Source organism: Callithrix jacchus, chromosome 7 (genome assembly GCF_049354715.1).
Source record: "Callithrix jacchus isolate 240 chromosome 7, calJac240_pri, whole genome shotgun sequence".
NCBI classification, from domain to species: domain Eukaryota; kingdom Metazoa; phylum Chordata; class Mammalia; order Primates; family Cebidae; genus Callithrix; species Callithrix jacchus.
Window position 1 is genome coordinate 137,206,792 of NC_133508.1, and position 20,799 is coordinate 137,227,590.

The 20,799-nt window shown below is 35.3% G+C and overlaps 1 protein-coding gene across 1 annotated transcript in view; it reads left to right on the forward strand.

The window, feature by feature from the left end:
* PLPPR4 (phospholipid phosphatase related 4) overlaps positions 1-20,799 on the forward strand; it is a 43,660-nt gene that overhangs the window by 11,392 nt on the left and 11,469 nt on the right. The window contains exons 2-3 of the mRNA XM_002751100.7: positions 11,196-11,381; positions 20,039-20,168. Coding sequence (XP_002751146.5) covers positions 11,196-11,381; positions 20,039-20,168 — 316 coding nt within the window. The remainder of the gene's footprint in view (positions 1-11,195; positions 11,382-20,038; positions 20,169-20,799) is intronic.

Here is a 20,799-nt window from a genome sequence, read left to right on the forward strand (position 1 = left end):
CTGAAGAACTGATGGTCCTGCGAATTTGACCACGTCATTGCAGTCTTTTTTCCATTAACAACTGAAGAAAAACAGGTGCCTTTGAAAGATTTCTTAAGATTAGAAAACAGTCAGAATAAGCCAAATTAGGACTGTGAAGTGGATGCCTAATGATTTCCCACTGACACTCTCAAAAAATTGCCCTTGTTTGATGAGAGGGATGAGCATTGGTGGAGAAGAACTCTCTAGCAAAGCTTTCCTGGACATTTTTCTGCTAAAGCTTTGGCTAACTTTCTCAAAATACTCATAATAAACAGATGTTACTATTCTTTGACCCTCCAGAAAGGGAACAAGCAAAATGCCTTGAGCATCCCAAAACGATGTTGCCATAACTTTTGCTCCTAACCAGTCCACTTTTGCTTGGGCAGGACCACTTTCCCATCTTGGAAGCCATTGCTTTGGTTGTGCTCTGTTTTCAGGATCATACTAGTAAAATCCTGTTTCATCACTTGTTATGGTTCTTTGAAGAAATGCTTCAGTACTTTGATCCTACTTGTTTAAAAAATTTCATTGAAAGCTCTGCTGTTGTCTGCAGCCAATCTACTAGCCACATTTGCTTTGGTACCCATTGAGCGGAAAGTTTGCTGAACTTTAACATTTCAGTCAGAACTGTATAAGCTGAACCAAGTGAGAGGTCTATATTGTTGGATATTGTTTGTGCTCTTAATAGTCAGTCCTCTTCAATTAGTGTACGGACAAGACAAATGCTTTTCTTGCAAATTGATGTGGATGATCTGATGTTGTGAAATTCATCATCAACATCATCTTTTTCCACTGATTTCTTGTATTTATAAACCTTGTAAAGAATCAATGCCTTTCTTCTACCAAAGCTTCATCATAAATTTGATGACTGTTCTTGCTTCAATTTTAGCAGAATTCATGTTGCTCTGATAGGGGATCTTTTTAAACTGATATCTTATCCTTCTTGGTGCTTCAAACTAGATATTTTCAGACATGTTATGAGTGAGTATGAACTGATTTTGGTGCAAAAAATTGAAACCTATGCACAGTCTTTTCATAATATACATGCTCATGACTTTTGAAGATCGCTCATGGAGAAGTTTTAGTTACGCCACGTTTGCCTGACATTATTACAATGGCCTTTCCCCTAAACTCTTGTTTTGTTTGCACTATGTCTTTCCTTTGTCAGATAATGTGAGCATCTATATACTTTCTCTGGACGGATAAAACAATCTCACTAAGAGTGAAAACACTATTTAATCTAAGTATATTAAGATCTTACCTTTTTAGAGGATGTCAAGAATATGTACCATATCACACACTATAGACATTGTAGAGTAGTGTTAACAATATATAAAAAGAGATATTCTCATTTCTTTATTTTTGTTTTTTCTCAGTATCTTTGGAAAGCCATAGGTCCATAACAGAAGCTTCGGGGAAGAGGTAGTCTGTACAATAATCACAAACATGAACTTGAAAGCCAGATTTCATGAGTGTGTAATCGAGCGAAAAGCTGTATAACCTTATACAAATCATGGAATCTTACATGATAACCTTGTACAAATCACATAATCTCGGTTTCTCATCTGTAAGATGGCGGTAATAATAGTACCTGCATCAAAAGGTGTTGTGGGTTGGGCGCGGTAGCTCAAGCCTGTAATCCCAGCACTTTGGGAGGCTGAGGCCGGTGGATCACGAGGTCAAGAGATTGAGACCATCCTGGTCAACATGGTGAAACCCCGTCTCTACTAAAAATACAAAAAATGAGCTGGGCATGGTGGCGTGTGCCTGTAATCCCAGCTACTCAGGAGGCTGAGGCAGGAGAATTGCTTGAACCCAGGAGGCGGAGGTTGCGGTGAGCCAAGATGGTGCCATTGCACTCCAGCCTGGGTGACAAGAGCGAAACTCCGTCTCAAAAAAAAAAAAAAAAAGGTGTTGTGAAGATCACATTAATTTGTTTATTTTATTTTATTTTATTTCATTTTAGGTTTTGGGGTACAAGTGCAGAACATGCAAGACATTTGCATAGGTACATACATGGCAGTGTGTTTTGCTGCCTTCCTCCCCTTCACTCACATTTGAACACATAAAGTACTTTAAATGGTACCTGTCAAATATTAGTAGCATTAAATTACTATTATTACCCAAATTTGTAACGTCCATTGTATGTTACAAGGGAAGAGAAATTATAGCTGGGAGAAAGAATTTAAAAGCAATTACTTTTAACAATTGAAATACAGATCCTCAGCCTCAGGTCTTAGTCTCTAATTTGGTTTAAAGAATAAAATGCTTACCAAGACAATGCACATATTTCAGTGTCTAATTATGTAAGAACAAATCTTCACTACCTGAAGTTAAGGCTGGTGATTACAAAACCTACTACCCAAGCCTAATGCTAGATCAATATTCAGGTAATAAAACAACCGTTTATCATTATTTTTGACTTTACTGTGAGATCATTGAGTGATTGTAACTGGTCCTTTAAGAGCTGTAAAGGTGTAGTTTCATATTCAGGCATAAAAACATAGAACAGATTTTTCCCATTCAATCTGATAACATATATTAGAAAAGGTAGCTGTTCTCTATTAATTGTCATTTCTATGGAGGATCCAATTTAAGTTTCTTATATTTTTAATCCTAAAAATTATTAGAAATCTATAAATTCAAAATAGAAAGCATTTTCTTGTGGTAGAAGTAAATGAAGATCTTTTAAATGGGGGATATTTTCTTAACCATACTGCAAGAATGTCTCAAAATTTGGCGACTCTCTTCAAATCATTCACTTATGTATTAGTTCATTGTGCACTGAGGATATCTACTATGTCCTGACTAGGTGTTCTCAGTGTACAATAAAGGGATAAAGAGATTAATAATACAATTTGTCTGCTCTCAAGGATCCTCTTGTTGAATAGGAGAGGAACAACCGCCATCCAATATTAAAATTGCTATGATCCAGGCATTTATCAGGATATTGCTGTATAGTCAGAGAAAGTGATCCAAAGGAAGCACTAAAAGCAGGAAAACATCTGGAACCTTAAGTGTGTGTAATTTCTGATACTTTACATCAAAATCATTCACTAGGGAAGACAAAAGTGAAAATACAAGCAGATCATATCCAAAATATAATTAATCGCTCTTAAGATATTCCCAAAACCAAAATAATACAAATGACTTCAAAGAAACTGCACAAGGAAGAACCTTCAAGACCTGAGGGCACCACATCAGTGAGACTGTGATTTGAAAGTGCCTGCCACCCCTTCGCTGTTGTTGCCGTTGAAACCCCTTGACACATGGCCATCTCTCGCCTTGTGTCCTTTAAACTGACAATCTCCTTGAAGCCTGGGGCTATCCTTTCCTGAAAAGCACTAGACTAATGCCAGATGGTGACATGTGGTAGAATGGCAGCAGGGTACCTGGTGGTGCATGCTTCCAGGAATTTAACAGACCAGGTTTCAATTACTGGCCTTAGAAGCTAGGCAGGCTATTTTACTTATCTGGGGCATGGTCCTTTTCTTAAATTTATCTTGACAATCCCAAGGAGGTTATAAGAATTAAATCAGATAATTAGGAGGAAACGTCTAAATAAAAACTCAGTAGATGTCCTTTGCTTTTTAGGTCTGAGTACATACCTAATAAATTCTACTGAAACTGAGCGGAGTTCTAGAAAAGACAGCTCTCAGATTGAAACAAAGCAATTTTCATGTTTGAGTGATAAGGAATAAGTGAGCAGAGAACGTGTTTAAAAGTAGTAAGAGTTAAGAGACACAGAGTGGCCTTTTTCAAACTGCACCCTCTCTCCACATGGGAATTGCAGCTATCTTAGCAGTACGAAGGAGGAAAGCCAGTTGAGTTCCATGAGCAAAGAATTTTGAGCATGTTTCCCAACATAGACACATGGGTAGGAATCTGGGTGTTCCCACTTGGGGGTTTTATGGCTGTTGCACCAATTATGTAACCTATTTCTGCCTCAGTTTTCCCATTTGTAATTTGGAGATACTGATAGACACTTTATACAGTATAGATTGATCGTAGCAATCTTTTAAACTTAACTAGTATCTGGCACCTAAATCCTCAACACATGTTGTGTATTTCTCAGAAATTGTCTATGTGTTTTGTTCCCTTAATGATAATTTCCTAATTTCTTTCAATTAAATTCAGCGAACATTTACTGGACACCTAAAACATTCAAAGCACTGGGTGAATTGCAAAGGTTTCGCTTTTGAGTACTTGATCTTAGGGTAGGGGCTGGTAATATACAAATAAATATAATCAAAGCCAGACTAACAGGTCCTTCAATAAAGTTATATATAAAGTATGTGAGATGGAGTCTTCAATTCTGAGTGGAGCACATGGGGAAGGTTTCAGGGAGAAAAAAATTATATGGTCTCAACCTGAAAAGATAAGTACAATTTTTATGAGAAATAAATGTGGGACTGTAATGTGAAGCAGAGACTAGAAAGTGTCTTTTTGAAATATAAATATAATGGGAACATGGACTGTCTTTCTGGTTTGGGAGAGTAGAGAGTAGGTGGAAAGCAAAATTAACCAAGAAAGGCAGATCAAGGCCATGTTATAAAAAGTCATAAATATCATTCTAAAAAAATTGCACTTAATTTTGTTATTAGTGGGGCACCATTAAATGTGTGATGAGGTGTGAATTCCAAGAAAATTGGTTTGGAAGCATTGTGGAGGATGAAACCAATTATGAAGAGAATACAGATTTATTTTAAAGCCCTCATGTTTTATATAAGGCAGTGACAGTGTGAAAGAAATGAGAGAAACAATTCTTAATTCATGACAGGACATGGAGCATTTCAGTATTAGATGGCGATGTAAAAAGCCTTTCATTTCACTGATAACAAATGAAGCCCAGAAAGGTTAAGTGACTTTCCCAAATCCCAAAAGCTGGAAGAATAAATGAGAGGAGAAAATGGATTCTCTGGTTCTAGGGCCAGCACTGGCTTCCCTCAATCACACTGCCCTGTTTCAATTTGTATCTATTCGTGTCATAGAAGCCACATCTGTTTTATGTGTAAAAACTAGCTTAGATTTCTAGACGTTGAGTAATGTTATAGACTCATTCTGACCAATTCTTTCCCTTGATGACACTTCAAATGTTAGTATGTTTTCATAATCTATAGTTTTGAAGTTCTTTGCAGTCAATCTGAATATGCTATACTTAGAGTGAAGATAATTTTATATGTCATAAAGCCTAGTATTATGTTAATATTATTATCAATATTTGAAGAAAATACTAATCTGTATTAGTTACAAGGCAAAAATACCACAGAATACCACTAAAGTCCCTCACCACGTGTGTGTTGACCTGTGACAATCCTCTTCATGGCTACAGGCTTTAACATAATTGCCTTGATCTGATAGTGTTTTTCCCAGTTTGAATTGAATTTCAATGTATTGTATTAATGCTTCAAATTTTATATTTTATATGATTTGGGAGTATTTCCAAGCCTCTCATTTTAAATGTGTTATTAATATTAAAATCTTCCTTTTTCTCTTAGACTAGCTCTTGCATATGATTGGCTATGAATATACACAATTATTTTCTTTGATCTTGTGACATTACTTATATCAAAACTAAAATAATTTGACTTTCAAATCTCTTATGCTAGTGTTATTCTCCAAAAGTGAGGATTTTGCACCAATAGTTTTTGCAGCTTTATGCCTCCAGCCTTGGCCTCTCCTGTGAGCTCCAATGCAACATCTTTTTAATAACTAAGAGACATATCAGTTTTAATATTTTCAAAACAGAATCTGCTATTCTCCCCATCCGAACTTCTCCCTATCCCCCGGAATGACTCCACTGGCCTAATTGCTCAAACCCCATCTTTGAGATCAACCTTTATTGTTTTATCTCCTTCATTTATCAAGCAATAAACAAGTTCTGTCATATCTATCACCAAAGCTATATCATCAATCTACCAATTTATTTGTATCTCCAGTACTGAACTCTAGAACATGCTGCCTCATCTTTCTGGATTTCTGCTTTTGCCATGCATCCACTGGAATGTAAGCTCTGTGAGTTTTCTCTGCTTGGTTTACTGCTACATTCCTTACACTTAGAGAAGTACCTGGTGCCTACTAGGTATTCAATAAATATTTGTTAGTTTTGAACAGCTTTCTAAATTTTTACCCTATTCCTACTTTTGGCTCACTGTGACCATTCTCAATCCAACAACCAGTGATCTTTGTAAAAGACATTTCAAATAATATTACACCTCTGCTTGAACTCTCCAGAGGGTTTCTGATCCTACTTTAAATAAAATTCTAACTTCCTCCTGTACTTACTTCAGTCTCTGCAGTTTGGTCCCAAATCTACCTCTCTGACTTCAGTTCGTATCATTCCTCCATTTAATTATGCTTTTCACCTGGTTTTCTATGGTTAGTTCTTTCTTGCCCTTTCAAGTCTCTGCTTAAATGACACCTACTTAGATAGGTCTTCCTTGATCTAAAATAGGAATTCAGGCACTTAGTTACACAGCCCTCTTGTTTATAGCATGTGTTCTTTCTGATATATATTATATCTTATATATATTATTTATTTCAGTATAAACATGATATAACATATATCTGATATAATACAAGATATAATATATATCTGATATATATTTTTTACCTGCCTTCCTCAACTAGAATGAAATATTCATGGGAACAAAGATTTTGTTTTATCACAAATGTATTCCCAGGACCTAGAACAAGGCCTGGGTCTGACAGGCTCTCAAAGATATTTGTTGATGAATAAATGAATGAGCCACCAATAGCATATATATTAATCGGCCCTTTGTGACTATGGTTTCAATCAGTTCAAGAGGATCTTATAGGACTCTGAATTCATGATAGCTATGAGGAAGGCAAAGAATGGAACTGATCTGTATTGCCCTAGGATACCTGCAAAGTGAACTCTCCCCAATGAAAAGTAAAGCTGGTCCTTATTATAATCATGCTAAAAGCAGGTAAACTATCTGATCTAGATAAAATGTCATGATAGATTTCATAACATGTTTCACTAAAATAGATATATAATCTAAATTTGTCTTTTTAAAGTTAGCATTAGAAAAATCAGTATTATCTAGCAAATGTGGTCTTTTGAAACATTTTTCTTTTGTTTGCCCTATTCTCTAAAACAGTTACAATTTTTCTTCTTAAAAATTGCTCTATTATTTTCACTCACAAGTTCCTTAGCAGATGCTAATTATAAGAATCAATCTTTTCTTTTTGAAAACTGCTTTCCTAATCCTCAGGTAATTTCCCTCCTCTCTATTGCTGCATAAAAATAGCTTGGTTACACTTTTTTGGGGGCTATATCATGACTAGAGAATAAAATTTGTAGTGCTTGGTTATATAGACTTTTAAAAAATCTTTTTAAATCTCATTTTCAAAATCCCATTTTCAATGCAATCAAAACAAGTCTGTGTGATTTTATTATGTGCATATCAAGTCTATATGTATGCCCAAATTGGCACATACCGTCTGTTAAATTTCTTACACTGAAAAAGAATCTGTTGTTGAGCATTTCAAAAGATAAAAAAAAATTCTGAAGACAGTTATGTTAGAAATAAGCATTGTCATTTAATTCATTACACTGGGTAGTAAAATATGGGAATACCATGCATAAAGTTACTTATTTTCAAAATATAATGAATGTAATGAAGATTTTATACAAATAACTCTTTATTAAAAACAAAATGATGCAAGGAACAGAGTAAAAGATGCTTTTTCTAAAAGAGAAAGAAATAAACATTAAAAAGAAAAAATGATTCTTATTTTGAAAACAAATGAAGGTCTTAAAACATGCTTCTATAGAAATATAGAAGATACTAATACATGTACGGAAAATGATATAATTGGAAAACTTGTCGGTTTCAGAAAGGCTATTGGCTGAAAGGACTAATGCATAATATTAGTGACAAATTACTTTAATTCATGTGTTAATGTAGCATATATGTATGTATAGAGATATGTGCATATATATTTGGAAGTCACAATAATGTATATTAGTGGCAACATAGAAATCAGTACAATTAGGCTCCTGCCTTAAGGAGACTTTAGTTTGTGAAGCAACGCAAAAGACTAGACCTAATTTATAGGCGATAAAAAAGAGCAGTGGGTAAACATTTCCTGAAAAGAAGTACTAGGGAATTAAGACTGAGGAAATTACTTTTAAAAGGTATTATCAAGTAAAGCTTCATGAGAAAAGTGACGTTTGATGAATATATTATTGTTATTAGTTATAACAATAACAATACTTAATAACATTTATAAACTGTTTATTCCAGATAGTGTTGACTTTGGAACTAGAATTCATAGATTCAAAACCCACATCTGTCACTTACTATCAGTAACTGCTTATGCACCTGCAAAATGAGGATATTGGTAGCAACTGTCTTATGTCACAAAAGAAAGTTTTAAGTTAAATGAATTTAAAATGTATGAGTCAAATTAACTAAAATTCATAAAACAGAAATTTGGCACATAATAAGCACTATGTGAAGTTTTTGTTAAATTGATACTTAAATATATTTATACGGATTTAAGTGGAAATTTCAATAATGTGCATGCACCATGAAGTGCTTATTTATTGGTCAAGACTGAAAGCTACTGTTCCTTGCAGCATAGGAGAGGGAGGTGGTGAGGAGGAATGGTCAGATATTTGAAGTGACCAAATAACAGTTGATAAGAAAAAAGTACATGTTTTTGATATACTTTTCGTTCTCTACAAATCATTCATCCAAAAAACAGAAAGATAATGCCAAATTAATCACTACATATTTCTATTTTTTTCCAATAAACTGTATTATTTCCTCATTACAAAAAAGGACTCCTGGGAATAGAAGGCCTAATGTTATCATCTAAAAATAAATAAATAATTATTTTTTAAAACCAAACAATCAGAAATCACGGGTAGTTAACATTGTCTTTATCAAAAACATTTGCTGTTTGCTTAAATAAATATTATATCCTCCAAAGGAACAAAGCCTTAAACTAAGACATTCTCTGAGTGCCATATAAGTCCTCTATGTCCGCATTTTCAGAGTCCGGCATGTCTGGCATTAGGTTAAGCATTTGTGATATTTTCTCTTTAGCACATTATTGAAATTTCCACTTGCATCCAAATAAATACATTTAAGTATTAAACAGGTCTCTCACTAAGCTTACAGTCCTTGATGGCCGAGTCTATCTCTTGTTCAATATATTGTATTTAGAACCTACATAGTGCCTGGCACATCATATAGGTTGAATGAGTAAATAATTGAACCCAAAAAGGGCACACAAAGCCTAGAAAGTACACTGTACCTAGTTTAAGGAGACTGAAGAGATGACACCTAGTGAAGTTAGGATTTTCAGAAAAACAATGAATAACTTTTAATGTAAGTATCTCTCAAATATTGCATGGGGTATACTTACACTAAAAATTATTCATTGCTATCTGAAATTCTGATTTCACTGGGTAACCTGTATTTTTATTAGCTAAATCTGGTAACTCTAGTCTAGTTATTGTAATAAATTAAGGTTTACTCATTTATTCATTTAGTTAGTTATCAACAAGTATTGATTGCTTCCTTAAATTATTAAATGATGTATTCCCTGCCTACCAAGTGCCAGGACTTATAAATAAAACTGGCAGATGCTCACTTCGTAGAGCACTTATTTCAGTGGGAGACTGGGAGAGACGAAAAATAAATAAGTATTAAATTGGCAAGATAATTTCAGTTAATGATAAATGCCTTGAAAAAATACCAAGCAAGATAATAAAAGCAGAGAGTGATGGATGGATCAAGAGCTACCTTGAGTAGAGAGTGCAGGAAGGCATCGTTAAATGATAAAAAGAATCCAGTATGTAAAAAGCCAGAAAAAGAGCACAAAAGGAAGAAGAAATAGCAAGCGCAAAGGACCCTGGGCAGAAATGAATTTGACTGTCCCAGGAAAAGAATAGAAACCAGTTGGACTGTAGTGGGCAGAGGGCTAAGGTGTAGTGAAAATGTGGTACAAGAAGAATCAAAAGCCAAGGCATGAAGAAACTTGCATTGCATGGGATGGCATTCGGATTTTATTCAAGTTGTGTAGGGACCACTACAGTGATTCAGATAGGGATTGATGCGATCTGAAATATTTTTGGTGGTGGTTGTTGTTTGTTTTTATTTTCTTTATTTCTTCTAAAATAAAAGCAGGATACATGTACAGAACATGCAGGTTTGTTACATAAGTATACATGTGCCATGGGGGTTTGCTGCATCTATTGACCTGTACTCTAAGTTCCCTCCCCTCAACCCCCACCCTGCAACAGGCCCTGGTGTGTGCTGTTCTTCTCTCTGTTCTTAATGTTGAACTCCCAGTTATGAATGAGAACATGTGGTGTTTGCTTTTCTGTTCCTGTTTTAGTTTGCTGAGGATGATGGCTTCCAGCTTCATCCATACCCCTTTAAAGGATGTGATCTCATTCCTTTTTATGCCTGCATAGTATTCCCTGGTGTATATGTACCACATTTTTCATCCAGTCTCTCATTGATGGGCATTTGGGTTAGTTCCATGTCTTTGCTATTGTAAATAGTGCTGCAATAAGCATACACGTGCATGTGTCTTTATAGTAGAATGATTTCTATTCCTTTGGGTATATATCCAGTAATGCAATTGCTGAATCAAATGGTATTTCTGGTTCTAGATCCTTGAGGAATCGCCACACTGTCTTCCACAATGGTTGAATTAATTTGCATTCCCAACAGCAGTGTAAAAGTGTTCCTATTTCTCCACAGCCTCACTAGCATCTACTGTTTCCTTGCTTTTTAAACAATAACCATTCTGACTGGCATGAAGTGGTATCTCATTGTGGTTTTTATTTGCATTTTTCTGATTATCAGTGATGTTGACCCATCTAATCTGAAATACTTTTACAAGTCCCCTTGGAATGCTGTGAGAAAATGGATGGGTACAGTGGGAGGGTAGGAGTGGATGTGTAGCACCAGTGACAAGGTTGGGGTTGACATAGACTCATAACAGGCTATGACTAAGGAGGGTGAATTGGAATCCATGTTGAAGGTAGAAGCAATAGTACTTATGAATAATTCTTAACTCTGGAATCAGAGAGGAATAGTGAGAGAAGTAGAGAAAGCCACTTGTTTTCTAGGTATGGCCTGTATATCAGGTAGAATAAATTGATCTTCTTTGTCCTTCATTCTTAGTTGCCTATATTGGCATCATCGGTGGTTAGCCTCTATTTCCTTGAACTCACGGATGTCTTCAAACCTGTACACTCTGGATTTAGCTGCTATGACCGGAGTCTTAGCATGCCATACATTGAACCAACCCAGGAGGCAATTCCATTCCTCATGTTGCTTAGCTTGGCTTTTGCTGGACCTGCAATTACGGTAAGAACTATCCCCCAAATTGTGTTTAACAGGCCTGGGAAACCAAAAATGACTGCATTTGTATAATAAATGGGTTCAAAGCAAGCAAAAGGTGAACTCTAAATCTTGAATCAGAATCATGTCTTTGAGATATTTTGACAGCATCATGTGGAAGTTAACAAAATAACATTGTTGGTATTAAAAGTTAAACATCATAGGATTTGAAAAATGATTGATTCCTGGTGTTTATTTGTATAAATCATTATGAAAAGTTTTGTAACTGCATATTCCTCTTTGAATGGCTAATATGACATTTCTGATACACTACCTAATTAACTTACTTTACATGTGTTTATTTGGTATCTGAAGCCTGAAAAACTGGGGAGGAAGAATTACATAGCCAACAGACTTTCTTTCAAAAGTGCATTTGCTATCACTAAGAGATTCATTTTTAACTAGGTTATCACTATTTATTGATTATGAGTACTGAGCATAAATAATTAGAAAGTAAAGATATCAAAACTCATTCCAGCCATGCATGCACACATACACATACATACAGGCATGCTCAAAGAATAAAATCTTTTATAGTCAGAGGAGGTATTTGCATTGATAATATGTCCATAAATTCAAAATAGCTAGAAGGGACTAATTTAATGTTTGTAGTGTAAAAAAAAAATAAATTATAGGATGAGTATCCTAATTACTCTGATTTAATATTTACATATTATATGAATGTATCAAATTATCAGCTATACCCTGAAAAGTTGTACATCTATCATGTATCAATAAAAAATCTAAAATAAATAATTACATAAATAAAATATGTACATAAAGAAATGCTCTAATGTACTGGAACTGAATTCAAAACACAGTTGTTTTTAATGTGTTAATATACATTATGAACAACACACTTTTAGATAAATCTATTAATAAACAAGACTGGCCAACCGTTTTCACCACTACTTTTGCCCCAAAAAGACTATCTAAGGGAATAAGAAACATGTTTCAAGGGAAATGATATTTACTTCTATGGTGAAAAAATCTTGTTTTGCTTTTAGCATGTTCATGAATGCCAAAGAAAATGGCTGTTAACTTAAAAGCTTTATTTGAATGCAATTCTTACCAGACATTCCAATGAAGTGGCTTATTCAGGTTTAGTACAGCAGCAATGTAAGAAGATTCTCTACATAGATCTTCTGAACTCTATAATTTTATGTAGCCATGGATTCTTTTAATTCCCTAATATTAAATAATCATAACATGCTGTTTACACTATAAATACATATTTTCAGGAGATAAAATGGAAACAATTTTCATAGAACTTTTTAATATTTAAAAGGTTTTAAAACACTTTATAAGTTAATCAGTCATTCTATAGTGACTGTTAGATTATTAAAACTATTAATGATGTACTTGGAAGAAGCTGAGGCTCTGAGACTAATTAAACATTCTTGAAGTGCAATATTTCTCAGAATAATAGCATTTTCTTGTCATTTGCTAAAGTTTTAACAAAAAAAAACCGTACTATGCAGTCATTTTACCAGGGCAGAAAAACAGAACTAAAGACAAAAGGTACATGATTATCTCAATAGATGCAGAAAAGGCTTTTTATAAAGGTCAACATCCCTTTATGTTAAAAGCTCTCAATAAACTAGGTATTGAGGCAACATACCTCACAATATTAACAACCATGTATGACAAACCTAAACATCATACTGAATGGGCAAAGCTTGAAACATTCCCCATTGAAAACCAGCACAAGACAAAAGTACCCTCTCTCACCATCCCTATTGAACCAAATATTAGAAATTCTGGCTAGAGCAACCAGGCAAGAGAAAGAAATAAAAGACATTCAAAAAGGAAGAGAAGAAGTAAGACTATTCCTGACTACTCACCAGAAGACATGATCCTATGTCTAGAAAACCCCATTGTCTCAGTCCAAAAGCTTCTTAAGCTGATAAGCAACTTGTCAAAGTCTCAGGATATAAAATTATTGTGCAAAAATCACTAACAATCCTATACCCCAACAACAGTCAAGCTGAGAGCCAGGCTGCAAAAGAATTCCCATTCATAACTGCCACAAAAAGAATGAAAACTTAAGAACACAGCTAACAGGGGAAGTGAACGATCTCTACAAAAAGAGCTACAAATCACTGCTTAAATAAGTCAAAGATGACACAAACAAAAGGAAAAACATTCCATGCTCGTGGATAGAAAGAATCAATATCATGAAAATGGCTATACTGCCCAAAGCAATTTATAGATTCAATGCTATTCCCATTGAATTACCAATGACATTCTTCATAGAACTAGAAAACACTATTTTAAAATTCATATGGAACCAAAAAAGAGCCCAAAGTGCCAAGGCAATTCTAAGCAAAAAGAACAAAGCTGGGAGGCATCACGTTACCCAAGTTCAAACTATATTACAGGGCTACAGTAACCAAAACAGCATAATACTGGTACAAGAACAGACATACAGATCAACGGAGCAGAATAGGGAACCCAGAAATAAGACTGCACACCTACAACTATCTGATCTTTGACAGTCCTGACAAAAACAAGCAATAGAGAAAGGATTCCCTATTCAATGAATGACACTGAGATAACTGGCTAGCTATTTGTAGAAAATTGAAACTGAACCCCTTGCTTACACCCTATACAAAAATCAACTCAAGATGAATTAAAGACTTATGTGTAAAACCTAACACTGTAAAAACCCTGGAAGACAACCTAGGCAATACCATTCAGGACATAGGCATGAGCAAAGATTTCATGATGAAGACACCAAAAGCAATTGCAACAAAAACAAAAATTGAAAAATGTGATCTAATTAAACTAAAAAGCTTCTGCACATCAAAAGAAACTATCAACAAGCAGACAACATACAAAATGGGAGAAAATTTTTGCAAATTATGCATCTAACAAAGTACTAATACCTAGCATTTGTAAGAAATTTGAATAAACTTACAAAAAATTCAGTTAAAAAGTGGGCAAAGGACATGAACAGACACTTCTCAAAAGAAGACATACATGCAGCCAACAAACATATGGGGAAAAAAGCTCAGCATCACTGATCATTAGAGAAATGCAAATCAAAAGGATGATGACATACTATGTCATATCTGTCAAAATGGCTGTTACTAAAAAGTCAAAAAACATCAGATGGTGGTGAGGTTGTGGAGAAAAAGTAATGCTTATATACTGTTGGTGCGTTCAACCATTGTAGAAGGCAGTGTGGCAATTCCTCAAAGACCTAAAGTCAGAGCTACCATTCAACCCAGCAATCCCATTACTGGGTATATACTCAAAAGAATAGAAATCATTCTATTATAAAGACACATGCACATGTATCTTCATTGCAGCACTATTCACAATAGCAAAGATGGAATCAACCTAAACACCCATCAGTGATAGGCTGGATAAAGAAAATGTGGTACATATACACCATGGAATACTGTGCAGCCATAAAAAAGAATGAAATCACGTCTTTTGCAGGAACATGGATGGAGCTGGTGGCCATTATCCTTAGCAAACTAACAAAGGAACAGAAAGCCAGATACTACGTGTTCTCATTTATAAGTGGAAGCTTAATAATGAGAACATAAAGACACATACAGGGGAAAAATACATACTGGGGCCTACCTGAGAGCAGAGACTGGGAGATTGGAGGGAGGAAAAGGATCAGAAAAAGTAACTAATGAATACTAGGGGTTATAACTGGGTGATGAAATAATCAGTACAACAAACCCCATGACACACGTATACCTATATAACAAACCTGCACATCCTGCACATGTACCCCTGAATTTAAAAGGATGGATAGATAGATAGATGATAGATAGATAGATAGATAGATAGATAGATAGATGATAGATAGATAGATAGAGTTTATAATATAAAGTTTATGTATATATAAATTCTTTAAATCTATCATACTGTCACACCAGAAAACACTTATCCTAACTCGGGGTAAAGTGCTCAAAACGTTTATGATAGATATATTTGAATTTGAAATCAATTACATAAAATACTATATAAAGTGATCATGCCTCTGTTATAAAGACTGTATTGATATTTAATAACTTAAACAATTTGCCTTGTATATATCTAGATATTCTGACTAGAGCAACCAGGCAAGAGAAAGAAGTAGGGTATTTCCCCTGGAGCATTTTATTAAGTTGCTAGGAAAGCTAATTTAGTTGTGACACTCCCTGCCGGCACTATTTATTTCATGTTGCTTCCTTTGCTGACACCGTACATGTCCTGGGGACAATAACCTTGGAGTAATAGCTGTGTGTCTGCTTGTGTTGACTCCTTCACATCCAATGATAAATTCTCAATATGCAAGTTTGGGGTGCTTTCTGAGGGATCTGGCATTAAAGCTTTCTTTCTTGAGACCTGAGAAATAAAAGGGAAACTCCACCATGGCTCCCTTCCGCCAGGCCGACCTGGGGACTCCAGTGCCAACTCCTTCCACAAAGGTGCCACTCCGTTCCTGGGTCTCCACAGAGCCTCCATAGCCGCTGCATGCTTCTACATGGAAGGAAAGGCAAACTCGGGGACTATACACTTCAGGATCCCCGGTTTCCCTATATCGCTTCAGGATATTCCAAGATGACAGCCATTGTTTCCTAACACGCTGGTCTCATCAGTTTTAGGTGACCAGCTGGATGGTGAGACAGATTTGACTTTGCTGACATCAAACACTTTGTCACAACTTTCTCTCCAAACATATACTATACTTCTAGATTTCACTCTAATTTCATTTTTTTTCTTGGTTTTGAAGGGCTTCTCCCAAAACATACCTTTTCTCAACAGTGATCCTATAGTGTCTGCAGTTCTCTTGTTCTAGAACCTTAATTCTATCTCTAATCTTCCTACAGATGCAGCTGTGCTAACTCCTTTCCCCTCTCTTCCCGAAAGTGAAAATAACGAACTCTAATTTATGACACTCAAAGATGCCATTTTCTTTTCTATCTTTGTGGTGGCATAAGCCTGTTCCAAAAATGGGGTAGTGAGAAGGGGTAGGGAGGCAAGCAGAACCCTCGGTTTGGGAATGGGTGTCTGAGGACTTTGTGAGGAGAGCTGCCACCCACCACGTGGAGGGGAGGGAAGGTAAAGCAAAGCAAAAGGCCTCACTTCAGCAAGATTCTCCAAAAGGTCCTTCGCAGGAATTAGAAGATCGGCTAACTTTTATGCAGTAATTTAAATATGAATCATTCAGTATTTGCTTCCCAGATTTTTAATGCTTTGAGAGATGTTTAAAAATAACTTGTCTCCGTGATGCTATACATAAAAGTGGAAAAATCTATTTTATTTATGTGAAATATATATTTTAATTTTCCTGACATTGACCTTAAATTGAAAAATTTCTTCCTTAATGTTCAATTTGCATTTACCTTACAGTGATAAAACAAGCATTCTGTTTTAGGTTCTTGGAGATTATTTCTCAGAGAAAACATGTAAGACTATTTGGGTTTAGCATAAATCTTTATAAACTCTGTGTGAACAGAAAAAAAAAGTGCACTTTTTCTTCCCTGAAAATACTTTTATTACATATCGTTAAAGAATTAATACAACTAATTTTATAGAAAAAAATTCTATCAGAATTTAATTGTAACTTCTGAAGAATAGCCTTAGCTTTAAGAGACTACACAATCAATATGCAAAATATTAGACATGTTGGGGCTTCCAAAAAACATTCATTCATTGAAAATTTGAAGATACTATGATGAATACTATAATAATTGTTGTGTTATTTTATAAGAAAGACTTTTTGGATTGGGAGTTCTTTCTATGATAACTATTTCAGGGACAGGGTCCTCAGAGTATGAGAAATATATTTCCTCTCAAAATTTCCCCTGAAGTAATTATAATATATCCTCCCAAAACCTGTCCATGATATTTGACACAAAAACAACAGCAAATTGCAGTGTTGTTTTTTAGGGTTGGGTACAGCACAAAACAGAGTTTGTGAAAAGATACTTGTTATAAACCGTTTTCTGTTTACAAATGCAACAGCAACAAATAATTTTCTTATCTGACACCGTACTGCAGTACAACAGGTGCCATTCAAAAAGGGGAAATAAGCTGGGCATTTGGAAATACACTGGGAAACATCTCCCCATACCCTGAGGAGACCTATCTTTAAGCCAAATTGAATTATTTTGAAAACTCATAAATGACATTAGCTGAGGTTAAGTGACAGAAGTGACTGTGAGGAGAAAATATGCTGTTTAATGAGAGGAACAGTTGGGTGATGTCAGAATACTGACAAGAAATCTCTATCCATATTACATGATCTAGCCAAGTAAGTGTTGATGCACTTTCTTTATATATGAGTTTTGAACATATTCAAACAACTAAAATGAAACTCTTGACCGGGTGTGGTAGCTCATGCCTGTAATCACAGCACTTTGGGAGGCCAAGGCAGGTGAATCATTTGAGGTCAGGAGTTCAAGACCAGCCTAGACAACAAGATGAAACCCTGACTCTATTAAAAATACAAAAATTAACCGGCGTGGTGGTGCATGCTTATAGTCCCAGCTACTTTGGAGGCTGAGGCAGGAGAATGGCTTCAACCTGGGAGACAGAGGTTGCAGTGAGCTCAGATCATGCCATTGCACTCTAGCCTGGGTGACAAAGCAAGACTCCGACTAAAAAAAAAAAAAATACAAAAAAAAACCTCCTGAAATCTCAAGGTCATCTGAGATAATGACTGTTGTATTTTATGCCAAGACACACTTTTCTATACAGATTAATTCTTACATAGTTCAACACTCATGGACAAGTTGTGAATCATTACACATATAATTATAAAGAGAAAAAGTTATTCACATAATTTTTATTGAGGAAGTGAAGATGAAATTAATTGCTTTTAGCTGGATCACAATACATTTCAGGGATAAATGGTTAATTTTCTTGAAATGCTAACTTCGAGGTACAGTTATATTATTCTGTGTAAGTGTTGTATGATGTTGCATCTGTCTACACAGAGTATAGAACCTATCGAATGTCCATGTCTAACTTGAAGTGCTAATGTAGGATTATTTTTTCAAAACATATAAATGGTTAACTCAACATCCAATTATTTGAAATGAATTCCTTTTGATTGTATCTATAACGACTGATCTTAAAAGAGTTTATTACGCCATATGATTTTTACACATATGGTTATGGGTAGAGTTCTACTATGATAATTGTTCTTTAAATTTTTTACACAAATTAAGATTCTTTATCTTTAAACATGTACCATATTCCCCAAAGAACTAAACATAGCAATTTAAACATTCAAAGCAGAAGGCCATAGGCTTACTGTCATTAGTTTCTTTAAAAAAAAATAAGTATAATTTTGAACACTTCATAAAATAAATGTTAAGCTAGTAATGAGAACTGAGAGGTTTCCCCTGGAAAACCCGTCTCAGCCCTAACCAAGGTTATAGTATTTACAGTGACATGATTACTTGTATTTGAGAGACTGTCAGTATCTCATTCATCCTACTTTCCTCAGCCCCACACATCTATAGCAAACCAGTATCTAATTTCACAACAATCTTTTAGGTACAATTATCTTAAATCTTTGAAAAAATGTTCATTAATAAAATTGACAACTTTAAATCTTGCTTCTGTTGTACAGAATAATTGACAACCCAAATGCCTAAGGTGGTTAGCAAATGTGAGTCCCACAGTAAAGGCCAAAAATGTAAATCTCACTGTTGGCAGGCACTGTGCTAGACAGTGAAGGTGAAAAGTAAATAAGAAACAGTTCTTCCCTCGGAGGGCCCTAGTCTAGTGAGAGAGCCAAGTGAATGATTTCATAACGCTATGCTAGAGAAAAGGACAAGATGCTAAGGTTGCCACATACGTGGAGGTGTGATTCAATTTAGGGTACAGCAAGAGGTTTCAAAGAAAACTTACTGAAGGAAATCTTGCCTAAATCATATTGAGTTCCTTTATTGATCTCACAGGTCCTAAAATCCTGCAGCAAAGTGCCCTGTTCCTTAAGAGAGTCCTCCTCATACTACTGTATGATTCTCTATCCACTGTGAACACGTTGTCTAAATGTCTATACCTGGGAAATACTACCCTGCTGACCTAGATTCTCTTGTAATCTGCATTCTCTGATAAGACAGCCACTAGCCACCTGTGGCCACTTCGTTTTACATTTATTTAATTAAAAAATAATTAATACAATGGAGTAAGATTAAAAATTCAGGTATTCATTTGCGGTGGCTATATTTCAAGTGATGAATAGCCACATATGGGCAGTGGCTACCGTATTGGACAGTGCAAAGGATAGTTCCATCATTGCAGAAATATTTATGGGACAGCTATGCTATAGATAGCACTTTTATGCCCTCACACACTTTCCTTGGATTGATCCTTCTGCTCAATCCCAAGTTGGCTTATGGACCCAATCTGCTGGTAAAATGGTCCAGTACATAAGAGTCAAGAAGACCATACTGAATCTCATTAGAGAAGCCTGATTATTTACTTCTCACTGCTTGATCAAATTCTCAGAAGAAATTGCTGTGCCTCTAAAGCTTTTAAGAAAATTTATATTTTACTTGATTGAATGGATATGTTAAAAAGTGATATATAATTCCTTTATACCTGTTGGCTTGATAGGTATTCCAACATGCTTTTTCCTGAATACCCTTCTATCTTTGCAGATTATGTTAGGAGAAGGAATTCTCTACTGTTGCCTCTCCAAAAGAAGAAACGGGGTTGGATTGGAGCCCAACATTAATGCTGGAGGCTGCAACTTCAACTCCTTTCTCAGACGAGCTGTCAGATTCGTTGGTGGGTATGGGGAATCACAAAGAAAGAAAATGTTTTTTCCAAGTAGAAATGTTATATTTAATTTTAGATAGTAAGTCTCTTACAGTATAATTTAGATGTATAATTTCAGTACATGATGAGTTTTACAGTTTACAAGAAACTGTTAAAACACCAAAATTTGGACTTTGTATCTGAAATGTGTTATTTACAGCCAGAGCCCTTGTTTTGAGAGCTAATATGCCATGCATTTCAATGTATTTTTGCCTTAGCTCTGGTTGAAGCATGAATTTATTTTAAAATGGTTTCGCTGGCTCTGTGTTCAGGTTTTCAAAATGGAGGACAAACGTCAGCAGGCCAGAATGAATAGATAACTCTTCAGAAATTACTTCAGCCACTTTAGTGGTTCCATTTCAATTGTCCTGGAGTGTTTTCATCCAGAAGTTACTACACTTTGAAATGTCACCATTGAGTACTGCATCATGGCCATTTTTCCTGTTATAGCCTCTAACGTTGCCTTTCATCTTTCAGGAGACCTATAGAAAATCTATAGACCTGGCTAAACAGCATTTGAATCAAACCAGTTTCTAAACCTTCATCCCTTCTACTTAGCATGGGACCATCTTAATGTTGTTCCAGTCAGAGGTCTTTTATT